The sequence below is a fragment of the Anser anser genome, assembly GCF_964211835.1.
Source record: "Anser anser genome assembly, chromosome: 3".
In the NCBI taxonomy this organism is placed as follows: domain Eukaryota; kingdom Metazoa; phylum Chordata; class Aves; order Anseriformes; family Anatidae; genus Anser; species Anser anser.
Genome location: NC_139722.1, coordinates 104,408,663 through 104,428,152, shown reverse-complemented (window position 1 = coordinate 104,428,152; position 19,490 = coordinate 104,408,663). Strand labels below are relative to the sequence as shown.

General features: G+C 47.5%; 1 protein-coding gene across 6 annotated transcripts in view; it reads right to left on the bottom strand.

The window, feature by feature from the left end:
* The window catches only part of GALNT14 (polypeptide N-acetylgalactosaminyltransferase 14), a 75,345-nt gene that overhangs the window by 35,618 nt on the left and 20,237 nt on the right, over positions 1-19,490 (bottom strand). For all 6 annotated transcript variants that reach the window (XM_083831245.1, XM_083831243.1, XM_083831241.1 and 3 more), the window contains one exon: positions 13,440-13,609. In XM_083831245.1, coding sequence (XP_083687371.1) covers positions 13,440-13,609 — 170 coding nt within the window. The remainder of the gene's footprint in view (positions 1-13,439; positions 13,610-19,490) is intronic.

Sequence of the window (19,490 nt, the reverse complement as noted above, 5' to 3'; positions counted from 1 at the left end):
GTATCAAAAGCATTGGGTTATCATGATGAGTATTTGTCTTTCTTAAATTGAACCAGCCATTTTGTAGATACTTGCTCCATCAGGACAGAAATAAATGCTCATAATAGTTTATTCTCACATTCGATTTATACCAAATACAGAGTTCTGAACCTACAATCAGCACAGAGAAAAAAAGTGGAGAAAAAAAAAAAAAGATCTCCAGAAATTATTTCCTGAACACAATTTTGCAACTTTGCTTTCCAGCATTCCTGGACACACATGCAGACTGGTCTAAGAGCAGTCAAAACTTGACAACTGAAGCTTTGCAACCTGCAGCTTTTGGCTTGTCTTCCTAGGTCACTGTCAGCCTTAAGATGACATACCACTGGCAGCAGTGTGTCCCACACCCAACCAAAAGAGGTCTCCATCACAGCAATCGTGCTTGTTCAACAGGTTACATAATTCCAATAATAATAATAATAATAATAATAAAAGACATCTTGGGTGGGACAAAATATTTGCAAGCTCACCCTAAATCAGCTGTTGTCAGTAGCACGCTTCAGCTGAGCTCTGCCAACCCAACCTCACGAGATGCAAACTGCTGCCACTGCAGCGTGTGGTTTGCTGCACACAGGCTCAACTCTCCTGTGCTTTGCAGAGCTGCAGTGACAGACTAGGACAATTGCTCTCCCCGCGCTACTTGTACACAATTATCTGCCAGCTGTTCCAGGCTGGGTCTTTCCACCCGCTTCCAGCACAGTACTCGGCAGTGGGGGTCTGCGTAGCAAATAACGGAAGGTATTTCAGGGAAAGAACAAAGGGAGGTGGAAAGTACTAAGTCATCAAAACGTTACTACGATAGTTAAGAAGCTAATATACAATGCCACGGTGCATGCATGATGTATCAGCCACCCGTGGGAGCGCTGCAGATATTGCACGCTGGCTGAGCCTGCAGCGATGCAATGAAGGCTCCTGTAGGTGACAATAACTTGTCTTTAAAAGTCCGGATTTGTATGCATTACATCTTCCTAATTAGACAACATGCATGCAGGAAACACTGAAACTTCCTATACGAACCCATCCAAAGCTCTACAACCCACTCCTAACTTCTGTTTAATAAGGCTTGTAACTTCCCAAAGATGTGATGGATGGCTGAGCTGCCACTACTGAGTGCAGTAGTGCAGCAAGCGCTGCTACTTGGACCCAGCAAAACCTCCATCAACACCTAGACTTGGTATTTCCTCCAGTTGGCCCCTTTCCCCCCCACACACAATTTAACAGCAGCTACACATCCTGGCTCCTGAGAAGGCAAATTTCAGTTTAAGTTGTTGACTTTGAGTGGTTTTTGGCTCTCGCTTAGGTAATAAAAACCACAGCTTGGAAAAGCATTAAATCCAGCATGTCCAGAATTATTTTGTGTGACAATTACATCTGGGGTAATTTCAATTTAATACCTCACTGCAAGTGAAAATTGCAGTATGCAGCTCTAAAATTGCTGTAATAATGAAGATAAACCTGCTATGAGCTGCCTGTGCTACCTCAGGCTGTCACTAGATAAATGTTTTGTGCTGCTTATGGTATTTCATAGGTCACCCAATTGAACAACAACAACCAAAAAAAAAAAAAGCAAAAACACCCACAACATTTTCAGGAAACCAATGAAAGAAAGCTTGAAGGATATATTTTTCAGGTTGTTCCTAAAAATACACACACACAAAAATAATATGTTATTAGCACCAGCTCAGAGCAGCTGGCACCCACGAGGCTGGGGGCTGAAGGCTCCCACTCCAACCACCCCGGAGACAACACCCAGCTGGAGAGCCAATCAGTATTTCCTCCTAAAAGCCAAGAAGTCAAGCTTTCACTTAATGGTAAGTTTCACTTTTCTGTTTGAAGGTTATTTCCCATTCAAATTTTAAATAATTTCTGAGTAAGTTGTTTATGGAAGGGACATGCTGGCTGCAGACACCCTAGGAATGGCCCTTTGAAAATCCCAGCCCAAATGGGCCACTTGCTGTTATTTCCTTCAGGGCAGAACATCCCTTCTCCATATCACCAATATGCTGCTAATAGCTTAGGAATAAACTACAGCGCACCTGTCTGTGAAGACAACGAGCAGACAGCCCGAGTCCTGCACTCAGCACAGGAACCACAAACCCTCTTGCAAAATCCCAATCTTTGAGGGCTCCTCAGTGCCTCACAGACTTTCAAAGACCCCATTCTGAAGACATTTTTCTTGGGTTGTTTTAATCCTCGTGCTTCTGGTCAGAGACCATGCTATTGTACCCCCCATCTGAAACAGGATGTGTTCACACCACTGCTGATGGACAAACCTACAAGCACTTTAGCTTCCAGCTGACTTTCCTTGACACTGGTCACCTCTCCCAGCTTGACATGCCACCTGAGAGAAGATGCGTGCAAGAGTCACAGCAGTGCAACACCCATGAGCTGAGTAGTAAGGACTCAGACACTGCCAGATGCGGAGAAGAACTTGGTGGAAAAAAGGTAAACAAATACAAATTCCTTTTAGGTCACAGAAAAAGTAAACTAAATTAATTACACAGATCTCAAAGCAACCTCAAGGGAGAGTTAATATTAACATCAAAGTTCCCAACTTGTATCCGCACTGGAAGAAGAGGGCTTGCCAACCTGGTGCATGCCTCCAAAAGGGTTCAGGCAGTCAAAAGGGTTCTGCCTGAATGACCAGCACTCAGACTGCCACCAGGGCAGGCACTGCCAATGGGAACTGGGGTTCAAATCAATGGCAGGTTGACCCATAAGGAGATTTTCTCCATAGCTTCTGGATATTCAAGCACTGCTATATTTAGGTGGTGCACAATTAGTATTTCCTCTAATTTGCTGCCTCTCTTTCCTTCTTTCCTTTTTTCCTTCCCTTCTTTCCTTTTTTCTTCCTTTCCTTCTCTGCTTTTTTCTTTCCTTCCCTTCCTCTCCTTTCTCTCTTTCTTTTGCCTGCAAGATAGGTAACTAAAAAAAATCATCAAAAAGCTAAATTTGAAGAAAGGGGGAAATGCAAGAAGGAAGAAACCAGCCTTCTGTGCACATGATGTGCTGCTTGCCTGTGAAACGCCAGACTGACAAGATAATGCATTTGTAATATATTAGAAATTACCTGGATTTTTGTATTTGGAAAAGGGGAGAGGAAAAAACTACTAAGCTACTTAGCAACCTACTGCAATGGAAGGAGAGAATAGCATGGCTGCATTTGAAAACCAGACCACAGGTCTTGATTTTCAAAGCTGCTCATGAATAATTCAGACTTGTAGGGCCCTCCACAATGATTTAAGGTCTGTCTTGGTTCTTGACTTCCTCCCACCTGTTGTGGTTTAACCTGGCAGGCAGCTAAACCCCACAGAGCCCTTCGTGCACTCCCCCTCCCAATGCAGTGGGATGGGGGAGAATATCGAAAAAAGGAAAGAAAAACAAACACAAAAAAAAAAAACCAGTAACAACAAAAAGAGTAAACAAAGCAAGTGTTGCACAACGCAATTATTGCTCTCCACCTCCTGACTGATGGTCAACCAGTCTCCAAGCAATGGCACACTTCCCCCCTCCCAGCCAACACACCCCATATTAATTGTTCAGCACGACACCATAAGGGATGGAATATCCCTTTGGCCAGTTTGGGTCAGCTGTCCTGCTTCTGTCCCCTCCCAGCTCCTTGGGCACCCCCAGCCTCCTCAGTGAGGAGGCAGCATGAGAAGCTGAAAAGTCCCTGACTTAGCGTAAGCACTGCTCAGCAACAACTAAAATATCACTGTGTTACCAACATTATTCTCATCCTAAATCCAAAGCACGGCACTATATCAACTAGGAAAAAATTAATTCTATCCCAGCCGAAGCTAGGACACCACCCTTCCTTTCTCAGAATTAAGACAAAAAGGAAAAAGGAACCAATATATGTGAAAAAATAAAAACAGAAAGAAAAAAACTTTATTTTCAGTAGAATTGTAAACAGTGGCCAAATATCTGATGTCACTCTACTGGGATATCAAAGGATTTCACCTGTTGAAAGTAAAAGCAAAATCGGTTACCTTGCACCTTCCCAGAAAGACACCAATCATTTACCAAAGATCTTTACAAGCCAGGATAACCTCAAGTTATATTTAAGACTATCTTCATTGATGTAAAGATTCATTAGGGAGAACACTTTCCAACCATAGCTTCCTGGCACCACACAGCAAAACAAAACAGAAAAGGTCTCTGTTCTCAACACACCTCCTTAATCGGATCTGGAGAAGTCCAAACCCACCTCAATGCTGTGATAGCTCAAAACCACTTCAGTGTGCAGGTTTCTGCAGAGCTTACTGTGATGGGATGACTAGCTGGGTAGATGAGGGGCAAGCAGTGGATATTATCTGCCTTGACTTCAGCAAGGCTTTTGACACCGTCTCCCATAACATCCTCACAGGCAAGCTCAGGGAGCGTGGCCTAGATGAGCGGGCAGTGAGGTGCATTGAGAACTGGCTGGACGGCAGAGCTCAGAGGGCTGTGCTCAGTGGTGCAGTACAGTTGGAGGCCGGTAGCCAGCTGTGTCCCCCAGGGGTCTGTACTGGGTCCAGTCTCGTTCAACTTAGTCATCAATGACCTGGACGGTAGAATAGAGCGCAGCCTCAGCAGGTTTGCTAAGGACACAAAGCTGGGAGGAGTGGCCGATAGCCCAGCGGGCTGTGCCTCCCCCTCTGCTCAGCCCTGGTGAGGCCACACCTGGAGCACTGTGTCCAGTTCTGGGCTCCCCAGTACAAGACGGACATGGGGCTACTGGAGCGAGTCCAGAGGGGGGCTACGAAAATTATTTTGGGACTGGAGCAACTGTCATACAAGGACAGGCTGAGAATATGGGGCCTGTCTAGCTTGGAGATGAGAAGACTGATGGGAGACCTCATTAATATGTATAAATATCTGAGGGGAGGGTGTCGAGAGGATGGAGCCAGTCTCTTTTCAGTGCTGCCCAGCAAGAGGATGAGAGGCAAGGGGCACAAACTGAAGCACAGGAGGTTCCAGCTGAATACGAGAGGGCACTTCTTTACTGTGAGGGTGACAGAGCACTGGGACAGGTTGCCCAGAGAGGTTGTGGAGTCTCCCTCTCTGGAGATATTCCAAACCCACCTGGATGCCACCCTGTGCAATGTGCTCTAGGTGATCCTGCTCACCAGGGGGGTTGGACCAGACGATTTTCAGAGGCCCCTTCCAACCTCAGCCATTCTGTGATTCTTACTGTAAATTACTTACAGGAAGTTATCAAAGTAATCAATGGCACATAATAACTGTAAGACGAGCAGTCAATACATTTTGGTGGCCAAAGGCAAATGGATGCACTAGCAGAGAGTGATCAATGGCACCTGGGAGCATCAAAGCACTTGGTGATGAAACAATACCCATCCTCTGAAATCACCAGTGAGCCCTGGTGTGGTTTATGGCATGCTTTCTCTCCCCTTTAAGAAGAGGAGATCCCCTCTGTGTATCACAAGGAAGAATGTACCTGGAGGTAAAAGAGGAGACTGGGCGCCTCCACGGATGGTTAGGCGTCAGCATACCTCGGACACCTCGAGAAAATGTGTGGTTTTGAAACCCATCAGCCAGGACTCACCAGAGGCCACCACTGGTCCCCATGAACTCAGAGAGAACCACCCCTGCCACCACCTCCTGCCCCCCATCCTCCCCTTCCCTGGTGCAGCAGCCACTCCAGCTGTGCGATGCTTTCCTGCCAAAGGCTCCTACAGATGCTGGTGATCTCACAGCATTGCTTCTGCTCCACTGCGTCATTTGTTCCCCAGAAGTCCAGCACGTACTTTCTGTCTGATATTTGAAATCACTTACTTTTAAATACAGCCTGTCATTTTCAGATGACTAAGAGTGTCAAAAACATTCAAGATCTAAATGAAAGCTCTTCCTTTGCAGGATGAGAAAAACAGATCACTTAGGCCTTAGATTTTCCTGTATTTTTACTTGTAGATTCACTAAGAGCTTTGCTTTTGGTTTATCCTGGAATTGCTAACTCCTGTTTTTTTCTTTTTCTTAAAGAACCAAAGAACCAAAACACGGTTATTCAGTCAACTCTGCCAAGCTCTGTCCACCAGTACAGTCCCCAAATTCAGCCCCCACCACTTTGGCACTGACAACACAGATGTAACCCAGGCAAGGTGAGCTGAACGATTCCACCAGCCCCTGTGCTGCCTCCATGTCAAACCTCAGCATCTTGAACAAAAAGCAGCAGCACCCATGCCCAGATGCTGCTCACCTTGAAATGCAGAAATTCATCTACAGGGCTCGGTGACTGGCAGGTCACGGTCTTTTATTAAATCCCCAGCTGTCTTCACCTTCCTGCCACCCACCCTCCTCCCCGCATCACGACACACAAAGATCACTGCACCGCAGGCAGATTCCTGGGGATGAACTTTTATCTCTGGGTTAACGTGTCACAGAAATGGAGCTAATTAACTGGGGCTCTGTTGGTGAAAAAGGTTAATATTTTCTCACATCTCATGCTTGGAGAAATAATTAGCCTTGGCACTACTGGCTCTGCCATTTCCTGAGAGCCCAAGTGAAAGAGAAGAGGCTGAAGAGATGCGTGGCACTGACAGATAGATGGCCACCACTTCAAATTTGGGCTGACAATACTTCTAAACAGCAGCTGCTTTTCAATAATAACTTGCAGTGAAACATTAATAGGGGGAAAACTCTGCTTGCACTGCAGTCCTCATCAGGGGCTCATCACTGCACAACACCTCCCTGCAAGGCTGCTAAGAATTGAGTTGGGATGCAAACTTTTTTTTTTTTAACCCCTTTCTTGAATAAATGAAAAAACAGTAAAAGGACAAGACAAGGATTATTTCAGATCAAAATAGAACTGCTCTGTGCATGCATTTTTCTTGGCAAAGTGCAACGGTGGTGGGGGAGGGTGCAGAACTTCCAAAGTGAAATCAAAGCTGTCTCATGGAGAAATAAAATAAAAATAACTTGGTGGAAGAAAATCTGTCATTTGGGGAAGGGACAGAAGCTGTTTTCACCTTTTTTTAATCAGCATTTTTTGTCAAGCAAAGTATTAGTTCAAATAAATTAAAGGTGCCCCCCTGGACCCTTCTCGGGAGAATGCCTGTCCCACACAGATGCTCTTCCTACCCAGTGAAACACTGCAGGGCTGGTGCAAGGGATGAACATAAAGTGCAGGAGGTAAGAAATCTACTGTTATACCCCTGGTGTTTGCTGGGTCCGTTCAGAATCACCCCTCTGCCAGGATCCAGGCTCTGTGAGCAGAGGGTCTGCAGGATACCAAGGTCTGATGGGCTCTGCTGAGCCCCCATGACCTGAAGACACCTTTTAGCCAAGAGCAGAGCTCAAGAGTGCTTTCTCCTTGCTGCACAGACAGGTGCCATAACTCACTCTCACAGCACGGTTCTTTCCTGCACTTTCAGATATAACTAGCTTTCCTTCCAGAAAAAAAAAAAATAGAGTAACATCCACTTAACTGACATCCGTGTGCATTCCAAACCTTTACCTATATATTTCCATGAGATCCTCATACAACCTAGCTCACTCCTGAACTCCTTCCCAAGAATCACCCTCATTCTTTTCACTTGTGAAAAAGAAAACAAGGGGGAAGAGTAGGACTGCAAACACACACTGTCAGAATAAGCGTCACCATTTGCCATTTCCCTATGGCATCTGTGATCAATTCACAAAGAACCCTGCTCCTGAACAAACACCAGCCTCTACTGCCCCTGTACCAGCATCTCCTCCCAGTACCATTACCACTTAAAGCTCCTCAGCCTGCCTCTCTCTGGGTAGTCCCTCAAGACATAAAAACGTGGCACCTCACAGCAGTTGAGATCCTGGAAGAAACCCCATCCCACGAAGGGAAAAACCGAGTCTTTGGGACAAGATGACATTGGGATGATGGTCTGGCCAGCAGCACTGACCAGGAACAATTCTCAGCCTAAATTTAGACAGCCATCTCAGAGGAATTGCAACTTCTCAATGCTCAAGCTCGCTATATCACATTTTATATAGTCCATTCTCATCACTTATTCTCCTCCATCACTAAATGAGGAAAAAACAGTCTTCAAAAGAAGATAGTAAGTAGAAAAAGATATTTGAAAAAGATCACCAAATTCATGGAGTTTTGTCCCCCAAAGCCACCAACCCATCTCAGAAACCATCAAGACTAGCTGGCCTGCTCCTCCACCTCCACAGGCCACCAGACAGCAAACATGGGGCAGGAAACATCGCAGATGCTGTCTCGTGCTGGGGAGGCCACAGCCATTCCCAGGATGGGGGCTTGGACACACCAATTGTTGGCCAGGACTGTGTGTTTCCAGCCCAACTTACAGCCTGTGGGTCCCAACTTACAGGCTGTGGGTGAAGTGTGCCACTTCACCAACTTCTTACCACGTCTCCACATTTGGACGAGACAGCAACAAAAGCTAGGTCTTTAAACTCCAGGTATTTCAAAGCACGTTAGTCAAGGCTTGACGCTGAGTAATTTTGCTATACCAACATAAAAGCATTTTCAAGAATCCTGGGAGCTCAAGAGCAAGTTTTGATCTGTTTGACACCAGTGTGAAAGAGGATCATCTCCCTGTGATGCCAGTGAGGCTCACCTAGATAACAACTATCTCAAAGGCATCTAAGCCCTGGAGGTCATTCGAGGATGCTGCTCACAAAGTACTTCCCCTTCGTAGAGCACCTGCAGGCCAACTCCAGCAGAAACAGGAGAACGTGAAATTTAGCTCTTTGCAGTGCTAGAAGGATCCAATGAATTTTTTCCCTCCTCTTTCAAGCAGCATCAGTGAGTGGATACAGGGAAATTTTGTCTCTGAGACAAAAGCTCTGAGTCTACTTAAAGTCACAGGTTGGTCAGGTTTGTCCAAAAGGCTCACAAAAGCCAGCGTTGGTCCAGAAGCAATGGGGAACAAACTGGCCATCACAACTGTGCCAGAACAGGTGTCCAACAGGAACTGGACAGATAAAATAACTACTGTGCTGTGTCTGGAGCACACAGTGCACACCCATGCTCAAACTGTGCCTCACCCTTAAACCTGTGGACAGATGGGATCTTCTCAGTTTGCACCCTCTAAATTTATCTTTGGGCTCCACCTTTCAGTCAACTCAAAAGCCTCAGCTCTCCAGTAACATACAGGTCCCATCTGTGAGTGACAGCAGGTATAAACTCTAGCAGAAAACTGTAGGTAGTAGGTTTTTAGATGAGGAGCTCAATACTGAGTCTTTTACTAGCAAAGAACAATTTATCCCAGCTAGGGAAGCTGACTGCCTTTGTAATCAGACTATAGCCAAGGTCTGAATTCCCAGAAGTACTTTAAAACAGGATAGCTATGATTAGAAGAGATAATAATGACAGTTCCCTAAAAAAGAAAAATAAATCCCAGCATCCCACGATGATCCCATCTTACTTAAGATGGTACAGCTGATTATCAAATGGTTTATCAGCACTTGGTGACAGCCTATGGGGAGTCCAAATCTGTCTCTCAATGACTTTCAGCTGCTTGGGCCATAACAGCCAGCTGATCAATGGCAGAAACAAAACCTTGGCCACTTTGGGCTCCTCCAGTTCATGCCTGAAACACATGCCAGTTCCTCCTACAAAGACCCATCGCTCCGTGTCACCTGGCAGAAGCACAACTTCACTGAGCAGTGTCAGCCAGTGATGGGACCAGGCTCCCTGCAGCCCAGCTCTTGCACTTGCCTTTGATCACAGCTCCATTTGATGGATTTTTCTCACACTTTTATCCCTGGAGATCTCAGCTTAAGGAGGTGATGGAAAAACACACTGTCAAGCACTAACCTCTTGGGGTCTGGTGTCCAAGAGAAAAGTAATCACAGTGTCCTAATGGAGATGCTTTCAGCCCAAATGTGTTTTCTGCTACTCATTTGTGTAACTGCTCACCTGCAATATTCCGTTGTGTTCTTGCCTGTAGTTAGGAATAAGAAGGAAATCAAGACCAAAGGCAAAGCAACCTCAGGTCTTATCTTGCCCAGCTAATTCAGCCACAGCGTATCTGCTGGCAAGACATCCAGCAACAGGCCTCACACATACAGCATCTCATCCAAACACGATAAATCTTATTTCTTAATGAAATCACAAGTGTCCTGGCTTTGGATGCTCTCTGCCCTCTGTGGCAGTCAGGCTGAGCGAACATCACACATATCACCTGGCCACATCCCTCTCTGAACAGTCTCAACAAGCACAGCCCTCAGCCCTGGGCCACTCTCCCACCTGAGGGATGCCCTCCAACTGGCAATGCACGAGAGAGGAAACAAGAGGGTCTTACAGTGTGTTGAGATTTTCAGGGGGCACAAGTTCATGTGATCGACTATATGCCTGCCAGAATGCTCTCAGTGTCAGCAGATGATGCAACACCTGATCTTCAAACCTGTCAGTACCCCTGCCAGGCCCTCACTTCAACTGCAACTTGACTTCAGCAACTGCTTTTTTCTCTCAGACATGCACATATACACACAAATGCAGCCTCCAGCAGCTGTAAAATTCAAGCCCGACTGGGAAGCTAGGGCTTCTTGTAACACACCTGGGACTCAGGGAGGGAGGTTCAAAAATTCAGAGGATTATTGCCTTATGTCAGGATTTGACAAGGCTCCATCCTTGACCACCATGCTCTGCCAGCTCTTTAGACAGCACTACAAAACTTGCATCAGAGCCGTGGAGGAAAAAGCAAGGTGAACAGTGAAAATCAGGCAGTAGGGGATGCCTGAGGCTGGCTGACATCATTTACGCACTAAAAGAAAGGGAAATGCAGGCAGGTCAGCAGGAACAATGCTCTGGCCATAAAATGCAGCCCCCAGAAGCCATGGTGTTTCCTTAGCTGAAATCACCCACAAACTGAGTGCAAGTCACGGGCAGGCAAGAAGAGCTGCTATCTTTTCTTCAGCTGCAATTCCCTCGAGCACTGATTCCTCTCTGTCTGAAATCATTCCACTGGCTACAATATAAGAACAAAATCAATCCAGCAAACATTGCTATGCAACTGGCTGCCGGTACCACACCCCACCCCACGGTAGGGTTTGCCTTCTCCGTGACCTTCTGGCAAGGAGCTTGCTGCTCAGACTTGGCCCGGTTTTGTACACTCAGCTATTGTTGGCAATTCTTGATGTTTGGCTGGATTAGCAAATTAAAATAGAAACTCAAGGAAATCCTCTGCAACCATCCCAGTGTAATACCACACAGGGAAGCTGTAGGAGCATTGCTTCCATGTCCTGGACACTAGGACTGTGAGGTGTCAGTCTCTCAGCATCACACTGGCTTGCAGCTTGGTAAGCCTTGCTGTTCTCATACATCATACAGAGGGGATAAAAGAGAAGAAACGCTGAAAACCTGGTGAGAGAACAGAGCGGCACCAACATCTAGCTGGGAAGCTGAAGGACAGCCTGCTCCCCCCTGAGGACATGCTGAAGAGGTGGACAAGACTGTCTCCAAAGCCTCCTGCCCCTCACATGAGCTTTCTCTGGGGACGGCAGATGGGGAGCAGCCCCTCAGCATGACCCCCTGCACAGCAATGCACTAGAGTAGGGCACATCTTAGGATGTTCCAGCTGCCCCTGGGCGAAGTTGCATCAGCTGTGGCAGCTCCTCAAGTACCTGCACTATGAACAAAGATTTATTTCCATGTGGGACTTTTCAGACCCTGCACCTTCCTCTCCCCTCTGTCCACCACGACAGGTCCCTTCCTCCCTCCCCCATCCCTCTCCCAGCCTCTTCAGCACCCACCTCTCCCAGACATCCAGCTCCGTTTGCTTGATGGCTGCTCCACTGCTTGGCTAACAGCGCATCATCTTCAGCATTGTTCAGACATATTCAATAAGTCAGAATCCAATTAGTGGGTTAAGGAAATTGGAAGCAAATGCTATTAGCACCAGCCCCTCCTACATGCTATGCCCTTGCTTCATCCTTAATGAGAATTTTTCTTTCTGCCTGCCCGGGAACAAGGTGGCAGCCACAGCAGTGGGGTGCAGCGAAGTGGCAGCTGAGTCCCCCTTCTTTTTTAGCAGGGCAGATGGTTAATAGCCCCAGCATTAATTCTCTCCAGGAATAGTATGCTCGTGCTCTGATCAGCTCTAACAGGCATCCATAAGGGCTGTCAGCCCCACTCCGGAGAGAGGAGCATCTGGTCCTTGCTATGAAAAGGGGCTAGAAAAATTAATTATACAACAACAACAACAACAAAAAAAAGAGCACCACTGATTGCTACAGGGCTGAAGAGCTGGTGTTGTTCAGCATTTCAGCCCAAGTGCTGCACTGGATCTGGAACAATGAAAATTCAGAGTCAGGTCAGATTCCTGGTGCTGGGTCTCTCTGAGACACACTGCCCAGGCAGCAAGGTCCTGAGGCTGAGATACATGGCTCCTCAGGAGGGTTTACACAGGCTATATAATGTCCTCAGAGGACAAGGAGGAAAATTGTACAACCAAATCCTGCTGCAGTTCTCCCAGGATTCCTCCAGGGGTACTTTTTGGGTGCCAAAGCATATTTTTGACCCTGATGGTGCTGGAGCTGCTAAAAGAAGTAACAAAGCAAGTTCTTTTCTTCCTCTCCAATTCACTCTGCAGTAGTCCCTTATGCCTCTCATAAATTCCTCTCTCTTCAACTGGTCAGCACTTATTTTGCTGTTTTATCCCCTTGTACCATCTCAGTGCCTCCTTCACAGGACAAGAATTCCCAGCACCAGTGAAGACTATGTCTGTCATGACGATACCCATTACCACTGCTACACGTCACACAAACCTAGTCCTGCTTTTCAGGACGAAAAAATGTCGTTTTCTTTCTCTCCCTATGATCCTAGAATAATTCATTTATACAGGAAGTAATGTTTTTAATATACAGGTTCAGGACTGCCACACTTGACAATAAGGCAACTCAAGTGAAAGATTTGACCCCAAAAATACGAGCAGAATGAAAGCCAAATACAACCACTGGGCATGGCCAAAGAGCCTAGATCCCCCCCTCCCCATCCGCCCCCAGCATTCCCAAACCAGGGAAGAGGTACAGTACTATCCACCCACATATTGAAGTTTCTTGAGGGAGATGAAGAGAATAAAGATTGAATAATACTGCCTTTGGCACCTCACCTGATTTCTCCATGAATCCTATGTTATTCAATATTTCCCTTAAAGCTCCTGCTTCTACTAGATGCATACAAATTGAAAAAATAAAAATAATAAAAAAAACTTTTGCCTTCATTTAAAAATCATTAATTCCAATGTAACCACAGCAAGAATTTGCCTCGATTTGCACAATCGCTGGTGAGCTGAACCCAAGAACAACACTATCTGAAACTGAAAGCAAGTGCGTTCCTTCACCCTACACACCTTGCCACGGCCCTGACCAGTGATCCTGCTATACCCCCCCCAGAAGAACAGCGGTCCCCCCAAAATGCCCAGCCAGCTGCTGTCCCCAGGAAGGGAGGGCAGAACCTGTGGTGGCGGGTGTCACGGATGGCACGGTCACTGGGCATCCTCTCGCTCTCCCGCTGGTTAAAGGCATGGAGCCGGTACGGGTCCTCGCCGCCCTTCCATTTCCGAGCGCTCAGGTATCTCCGCTCTTCAAACTGATCCCACAGGTCGTCCCAGTCCGCCTCTGAGCCCTGTGCGCACAAAGTCAGCCCCATTAGAGACAGGAAGGAGCAGGGGGCACCGCCCGGTCCCTTGGCATCACCCAGCCCCACTCAAGAAGTTGGGCGGCCCCACTTTGGAAGAAGATGCTAACAAGGAGCCTCATTAGGTCTTGTCTTCTCGCCCCCCAGTCTCGAAGCAGCACGTTAAAGAGAACCTGGTCATTTGAGTTTAAAATTAATTCCAAACCAAACTCCCGCCTCTGGTAGGTCCTACTATCAAGCAGCACGGCCTCAGGAAATACAGAAAAACAGAAGGAGCTGCCAAGGAGCGCACCCTTGCCATGCACAGCCCCCTCTCAGGGTGCCAGGCACAAGCGATGGAGCTGCCTTTCATGGCTGCTCACCCACTCCAGCAGCTATCAGGGGCAGAGCACCCCTCAGTATCATGGAGCTGGTGAGCACAACGCAGAGCTAATAAGATCACATCATTACAGCAGCACAGGCTCTTTGATCTCAACGCGTAACATGGGAAAATTCAAACATTTACAGATGTCTCAGCCCCTAAGGAAACTGTGGTCTTATCCAATAATTTATCTTTTCTTTTTCTTCTTTTTTTTTTTTCCCTTCAGTTAACACCATCGCAAAGATGATTTTGCCAGCTAATAGCACAAAATGAAGCTTTTGAAACAGGTGATTTTTATCCTGTAATTGATTTTACTTGCATCTGACAGCATGCTCCCTGTGTTCACAGGATGTGGAGGAAGGAGCATCAGTTCTCGCACACGAACCACCAGCCTCCACTGCAGAACCAACCTCAGCATCTCCAGGAGCGCAGGGTACCCAACAGCACCCTACTTCGCAGGGACACTGTCCCCAGAAAGCTGACAGAGCAAAGGCTGCACGGGTTTCCAGGTACAGGGTTGTTTTTCCTTCTATTGCATTACCCAGCAGCTTTATCAGCAGTTATTCTAAAATTTACCCCAGTGAAAGAATGACACCAAGAAACCCTTGAACCACCAGCGGGACAGGGAGAAAACTATCAAAGACTTGGAGAGAGTTATTAAAATAATCGGGTCACCGCAGTCCAGCAGGTTTACAAGTAAAGGAACGCACGGAACTTGTCTGCAGGCTTTCAGGAGGACTGATGGAGACTGGGTGATAAATATTGTTTATGTTCTTTCTAAGGCATCCTGCAAAACATGACTTGCTGCCACAGTAAAAGATAAGCGAAGAGTAAGCCTATTGCATTTCAGGACCAACAAAGCCCTCAAGTTTATAAAGATGATGACCCCCAGGGAAGGGGGAATGGCTCTGTTAAAACAACTGCCAGGGAGTTTCAGCCCCTAAATGTTTGTTTTTTTAAATCAAGCTTGATACGAGAAGTGGAATTAAAAGTGGTCACGTAGCTCTTAAGGCTGTTGGAGATATATATATATATATATATATATATCTCCCACCTTCTCAGCCAGATAATACCCATGTGCAACCATGACCAAAATCAAGGCAGCATCCTTTGCTGTGGAGGACCCACAGGCAGAAGATTGACCTGGTCCTTGGCACCTACTCACGGAGGGGGAAAGCAAGTTGAAACAGAAGGAGAAAATCCCTTCACCCAGCCAGGGATACCACATCACTTCTGGGTCACTGTATGAGGTCTTCATTGTAATATTTCTGCCACGGATTATCACCTCTTCCTCACAGCAGAGGCCTATCTTGGGAGTTATTTAAATGATGTGCAAAAATCTAGATTTAATTTATTATGATCTAACTCACTTTAGAAGCCCAATTACCTTGCACTGGAAAAGGATCGAGTCAATACTCCACTTGCCCTTCTATCTTCCACATGGCTCCTCTCCCTAAGCTTCACATTCATTTTCTCTCATGTACTGGTAATAAATTTTCATTTTTTTCCTTCAAATTAGGTAATTTCTCTTTCAGCACTGCAGTTTAATAGCTAGTATTAATTATAGGAAACACAGTCAATGCTTAAAGAGTTTGAGACTGAACAAGTCCACAGGAAATAGTGGAAAAAGATATCAAAACCAGACAGGTAGCTTGGGACACAAGTGCTGAGCAGCTCACCCTCTCCTCTGTGCCGCGTCTTGCAATGCCTCTGCCAAAAACCCTGCCTTTTGCATTTTCTTACCCATTGCAGAGATCACCTACTGCATCCCACCATATGGCAGGGATGCTCCCAACAGGGAGCACAGCTTGGAAAGAACCCCCTCCTTTCCAAGCCTGTTGAAAACACCCCAAAACCCCAACACCAAATAACAGGTCAGACAGCAAGCCCAGAGCAAGGTATTCACTGCAACGCCACAGCAAAGACTGAAAGCCTCACTATGCAAAGGTGTGCTTCCTCATCTGCTACTTAAATCACAGCTCAGAAACAAACAAAATTAAAAAAAAAAACGAGGGGAAAAAACAGGGAGTGGTGCCGTGGGGGGATAGCAGGTCATTAATGGTAAGGACTACGATTTTCCGGAACTGTTAGTGCCTTGTTTATGTGGATTTCCGTGAATATGACATACTAATGGCATAATGATTGTGTGATTACAGGACAGCAGGGATCGCTCGAGTGGGAAGGAGGAATGAGCATCCCTGCTGCAAGCATATTGCTTCCCCCAGGGAAGCTCTGCCCGCAGACATGGGCTAGAGGTTTCCATGGGCTGGCCACCCCCAGCCCACCTGGATGCCAGGGAGAAAAGGTAATGGGTGGCAGGAGCTAAAAGTGGTTCCTGATTCACTCACAAGCAACGCATCAGCCTAGCAAAAGCTCCAGTAAACAAGAACAAATTCATGTCCATTTGGCACGAAGGGCCTCTAGGGACCCCGACGTCCTAAGGCACGTCACTGCTGGCCACAACAATTGAGCTGTTCGCGTGCTGTGGCTCAGGGACACCAGGGGTGGAGGGTAATCCTTCAGCAGGAACTGCAACCAGGCATTACAAAAATGAGATTTAAACATCATGCCAAAGTGCCAGGCCCCTGTGAGCAGGAGACTCAATTACAGAGCTGTTACCATCCGAGGCACTAATGCTGTCTGAAAGAATCATAATGCTTCAGACAGAAGATGGCTCAACCCTCCTCGTACCCCGGTGCCAGAGCAGGCAATAAGAGGAACAATGGTCCCAGCAGGGGAAAGCAGCACGTCACGCTGCCCCCAGTCTCCTCCCCATCTCCTCAGACAGCCACTGGGACTTGCTCAAACGCAAGCTTGACCCCTGTGTAAGCACTGCCCGGATGGAAATGTCCCCATGCAGGCTCTGGACCTGGATCTCCAATGGCTCACCTGAACACCTCCGTGCTCAGCTGGACTGAGCACAGAGCGCTGGCCAGAGACACGGCACAAAGAGCCGTCCCTGAGCTAAGGCAGCTGGGAGGCTCTCTTCACAAAGCAGCACCCTGACAGCTCCCCTGTCACCTTGCCCACTGCATCCCCCCACTACGCATGAGGCAGGGAGCAAAGCGGGCTCACAGATGGGATTTTGTACTCACTTGGCCTCTGCCAAAGCCATACCAGCAGGTCACCTCTTCTTCCAGTCTACGGCAACCTGCAGCAGAGCTGCCAGAACAGTGCTTTCAGCCCTCTGCCCGAGGACCCTAGACCCCAGGGTCCACACCACTGACCTCTAGAAACAAGGCTCAGCTGCAGACTCCCTGGGATTCCCACTCCAAAAGATGCTCTTCATACAGAACCTCCCCAAACCAGATGTGCACGTGCAGCCATACAGGAGCGCCTTGCTGTACAAATTAGCTTACAGAATAGTCCGACACACGAAGACAAATCCTGGCTAATTAAAAAGAAAAGGAAGCCGATTATACGCTCCTGAAGAATATCGTTGCCTGCTTCTGTTTTATTTATATATTATGCTGTATAATGAGCTGAATATTTAGGAGGTCAGCACAAACCAAGCTGCTGACAAGAAAAGAGAATACCCAGCTCTGTCTGTGCCAGGAGGCACGCAGGAGGATGGAAAGGATTTTCCATCATCTCTCCCTGCTTGCAGTTCCCCCAGGACCCCGCAGGGCTGCTCAGCTCTATTGCCAACTCTAAACTACTCGTGCTTGGGCAGAGGTTTTCTCAGTAAGCCTTTCCCCAGGTCTGATGTCTGCCTCCCCACTTCAACCCATCCTTATCCTGGCAGGGTTTGTACTTTACAAGCCTCTATGGCTGGTGCTGCTCCCGTCACCAAGCTAAAATTTTATTTTCCTTAATTTTAATAACACCCAAATCCCCCAGAACAACAGAGCACTTCCACCAGGTGGATTGAGCTATGCCACAATCCACCTGGAAAGGACGAGCTAGGTCAGTGGTTTTCATCCCCAGCCTGCTGGCAAGAGTGAACCCTCACTAATGGGTTTGCAAGCAGTAATTAGGAGAAATGAGTTTGGGACAGGTCTTCCTTCAGCTGAGAGAAGAGAGAAATCACTGTGGGATGCTGGGGGAGCAGCACTGCTATTGGGAGGGGATGTTTGCACCCTGCCTGTTAAATCACCTGCAGCACTGGTCCGGCTCTCATCCCTCTCTCTGTCCCAGTGTCAGGGATGCTGTGCCGAGGACTCATCGCTGCCGTGTTGCAAAGAGCTGCAGCTCAGTGAGCTGCCTTAAACAGCACCGCACCTCGCAACCGCATGCTGCACAAGGGTGTTTCAGCGTCTCTGCCCTGTTCTGCCACGGCGGGGGCTGCCGAAACACCATGGTCCCACCTCCCCACCCCACAGTGCCCCTACAGCATCAGCTGTGGCCAGTTGCTGAGGACATCTGCAGCTCTCACCCAAGCAACCTCTCACCCCGAACAAGTTTGGTTTCAGCAAAGAAATCTGCCCTTGACCTGAGAAGCACAGTGTGGGGGGCAGCAGGCAGGCTAGCCCTACGGTGATCCTCCAAAGGTAGGCAGCAATTAGACAGTGCATTAATTGGGAAAGAGAGAAAGGTGGCATCTATTTCCCCTGCGCCAGCCAGGTTTGGCAGGCATCATCAGGAGTCAAACACGTTTGGGAACAGCACAGACCCACGAGCTGTAAATAGAGTGGCAAAAGGAAGCTACTGCACTGACAGACAGCATTTATTTTTTCTTGTGAGCCTTTTCAGGACATACGGGAGCTGCTTCCCAGCCATGAAGGTCAAAGCAGCTTTCCCATGCTTCAGCAAGAATGGCAGCTGATTCGGTACTTAGGAGCCCGTGGCTGCACTCAGTTTCCAGCTGAGCTTTGCTCTTCCTTCGGTGTAAAAGCCAAAGGTTGGAATGGGGGGAGTGGACGGAGGGTAAAGCAGAAAGCAGCCCTTGTCCTGCTTTGAAAAGAGTCCTCTCAAGAACAGAGGGAAGGGACCTTGCTGATGGCACGCTCAGCATCCCTGACCTGCTGTGGCCTTCTCACAGCAGCGAAGGCGCTGGTAATTTTTTCTGCGGGGACCTTCACACAGCTTTAAAAACTAATGCCATTATCTTTCCCCTTCCAAACTGTGCAGCAAAGAGGGGCAATTCGTGGCAGCAGCATGGGAAACATGATTGCCAGAGAAAGAAAAATGCCTCTGAGGGAGGGAAAGCTTAGTCTGCTTTACCTGGGTTTATTCTAGCAGGGCGAAGAGGGAAAGCAGAGATGAGAAAATAAATATTCAAGCAAAACAAAAGAATTGCAAATGCACAGGACACGTACGTGTATTGCGTTAGTTGTCCCCAGGAAGCCAATGGTGAGTCCCCACTCCCTACCAGCTAACTGTTTTACAGAGCAGAGCTTTACCAGGTGGGTGCTGAGGCACGACCAGCACCAAGGAGCTATTGCTCAGCAAGAAATGCTGTCAGTCAAAGCTCTCCAGTCCTGCACCTTATTTCTAGCTCTGGACAAGCCCCAGGCTGACCCCAGCCATGACCCAATTTCCCCATCCCTATCAGTAACTCCCAAGGCT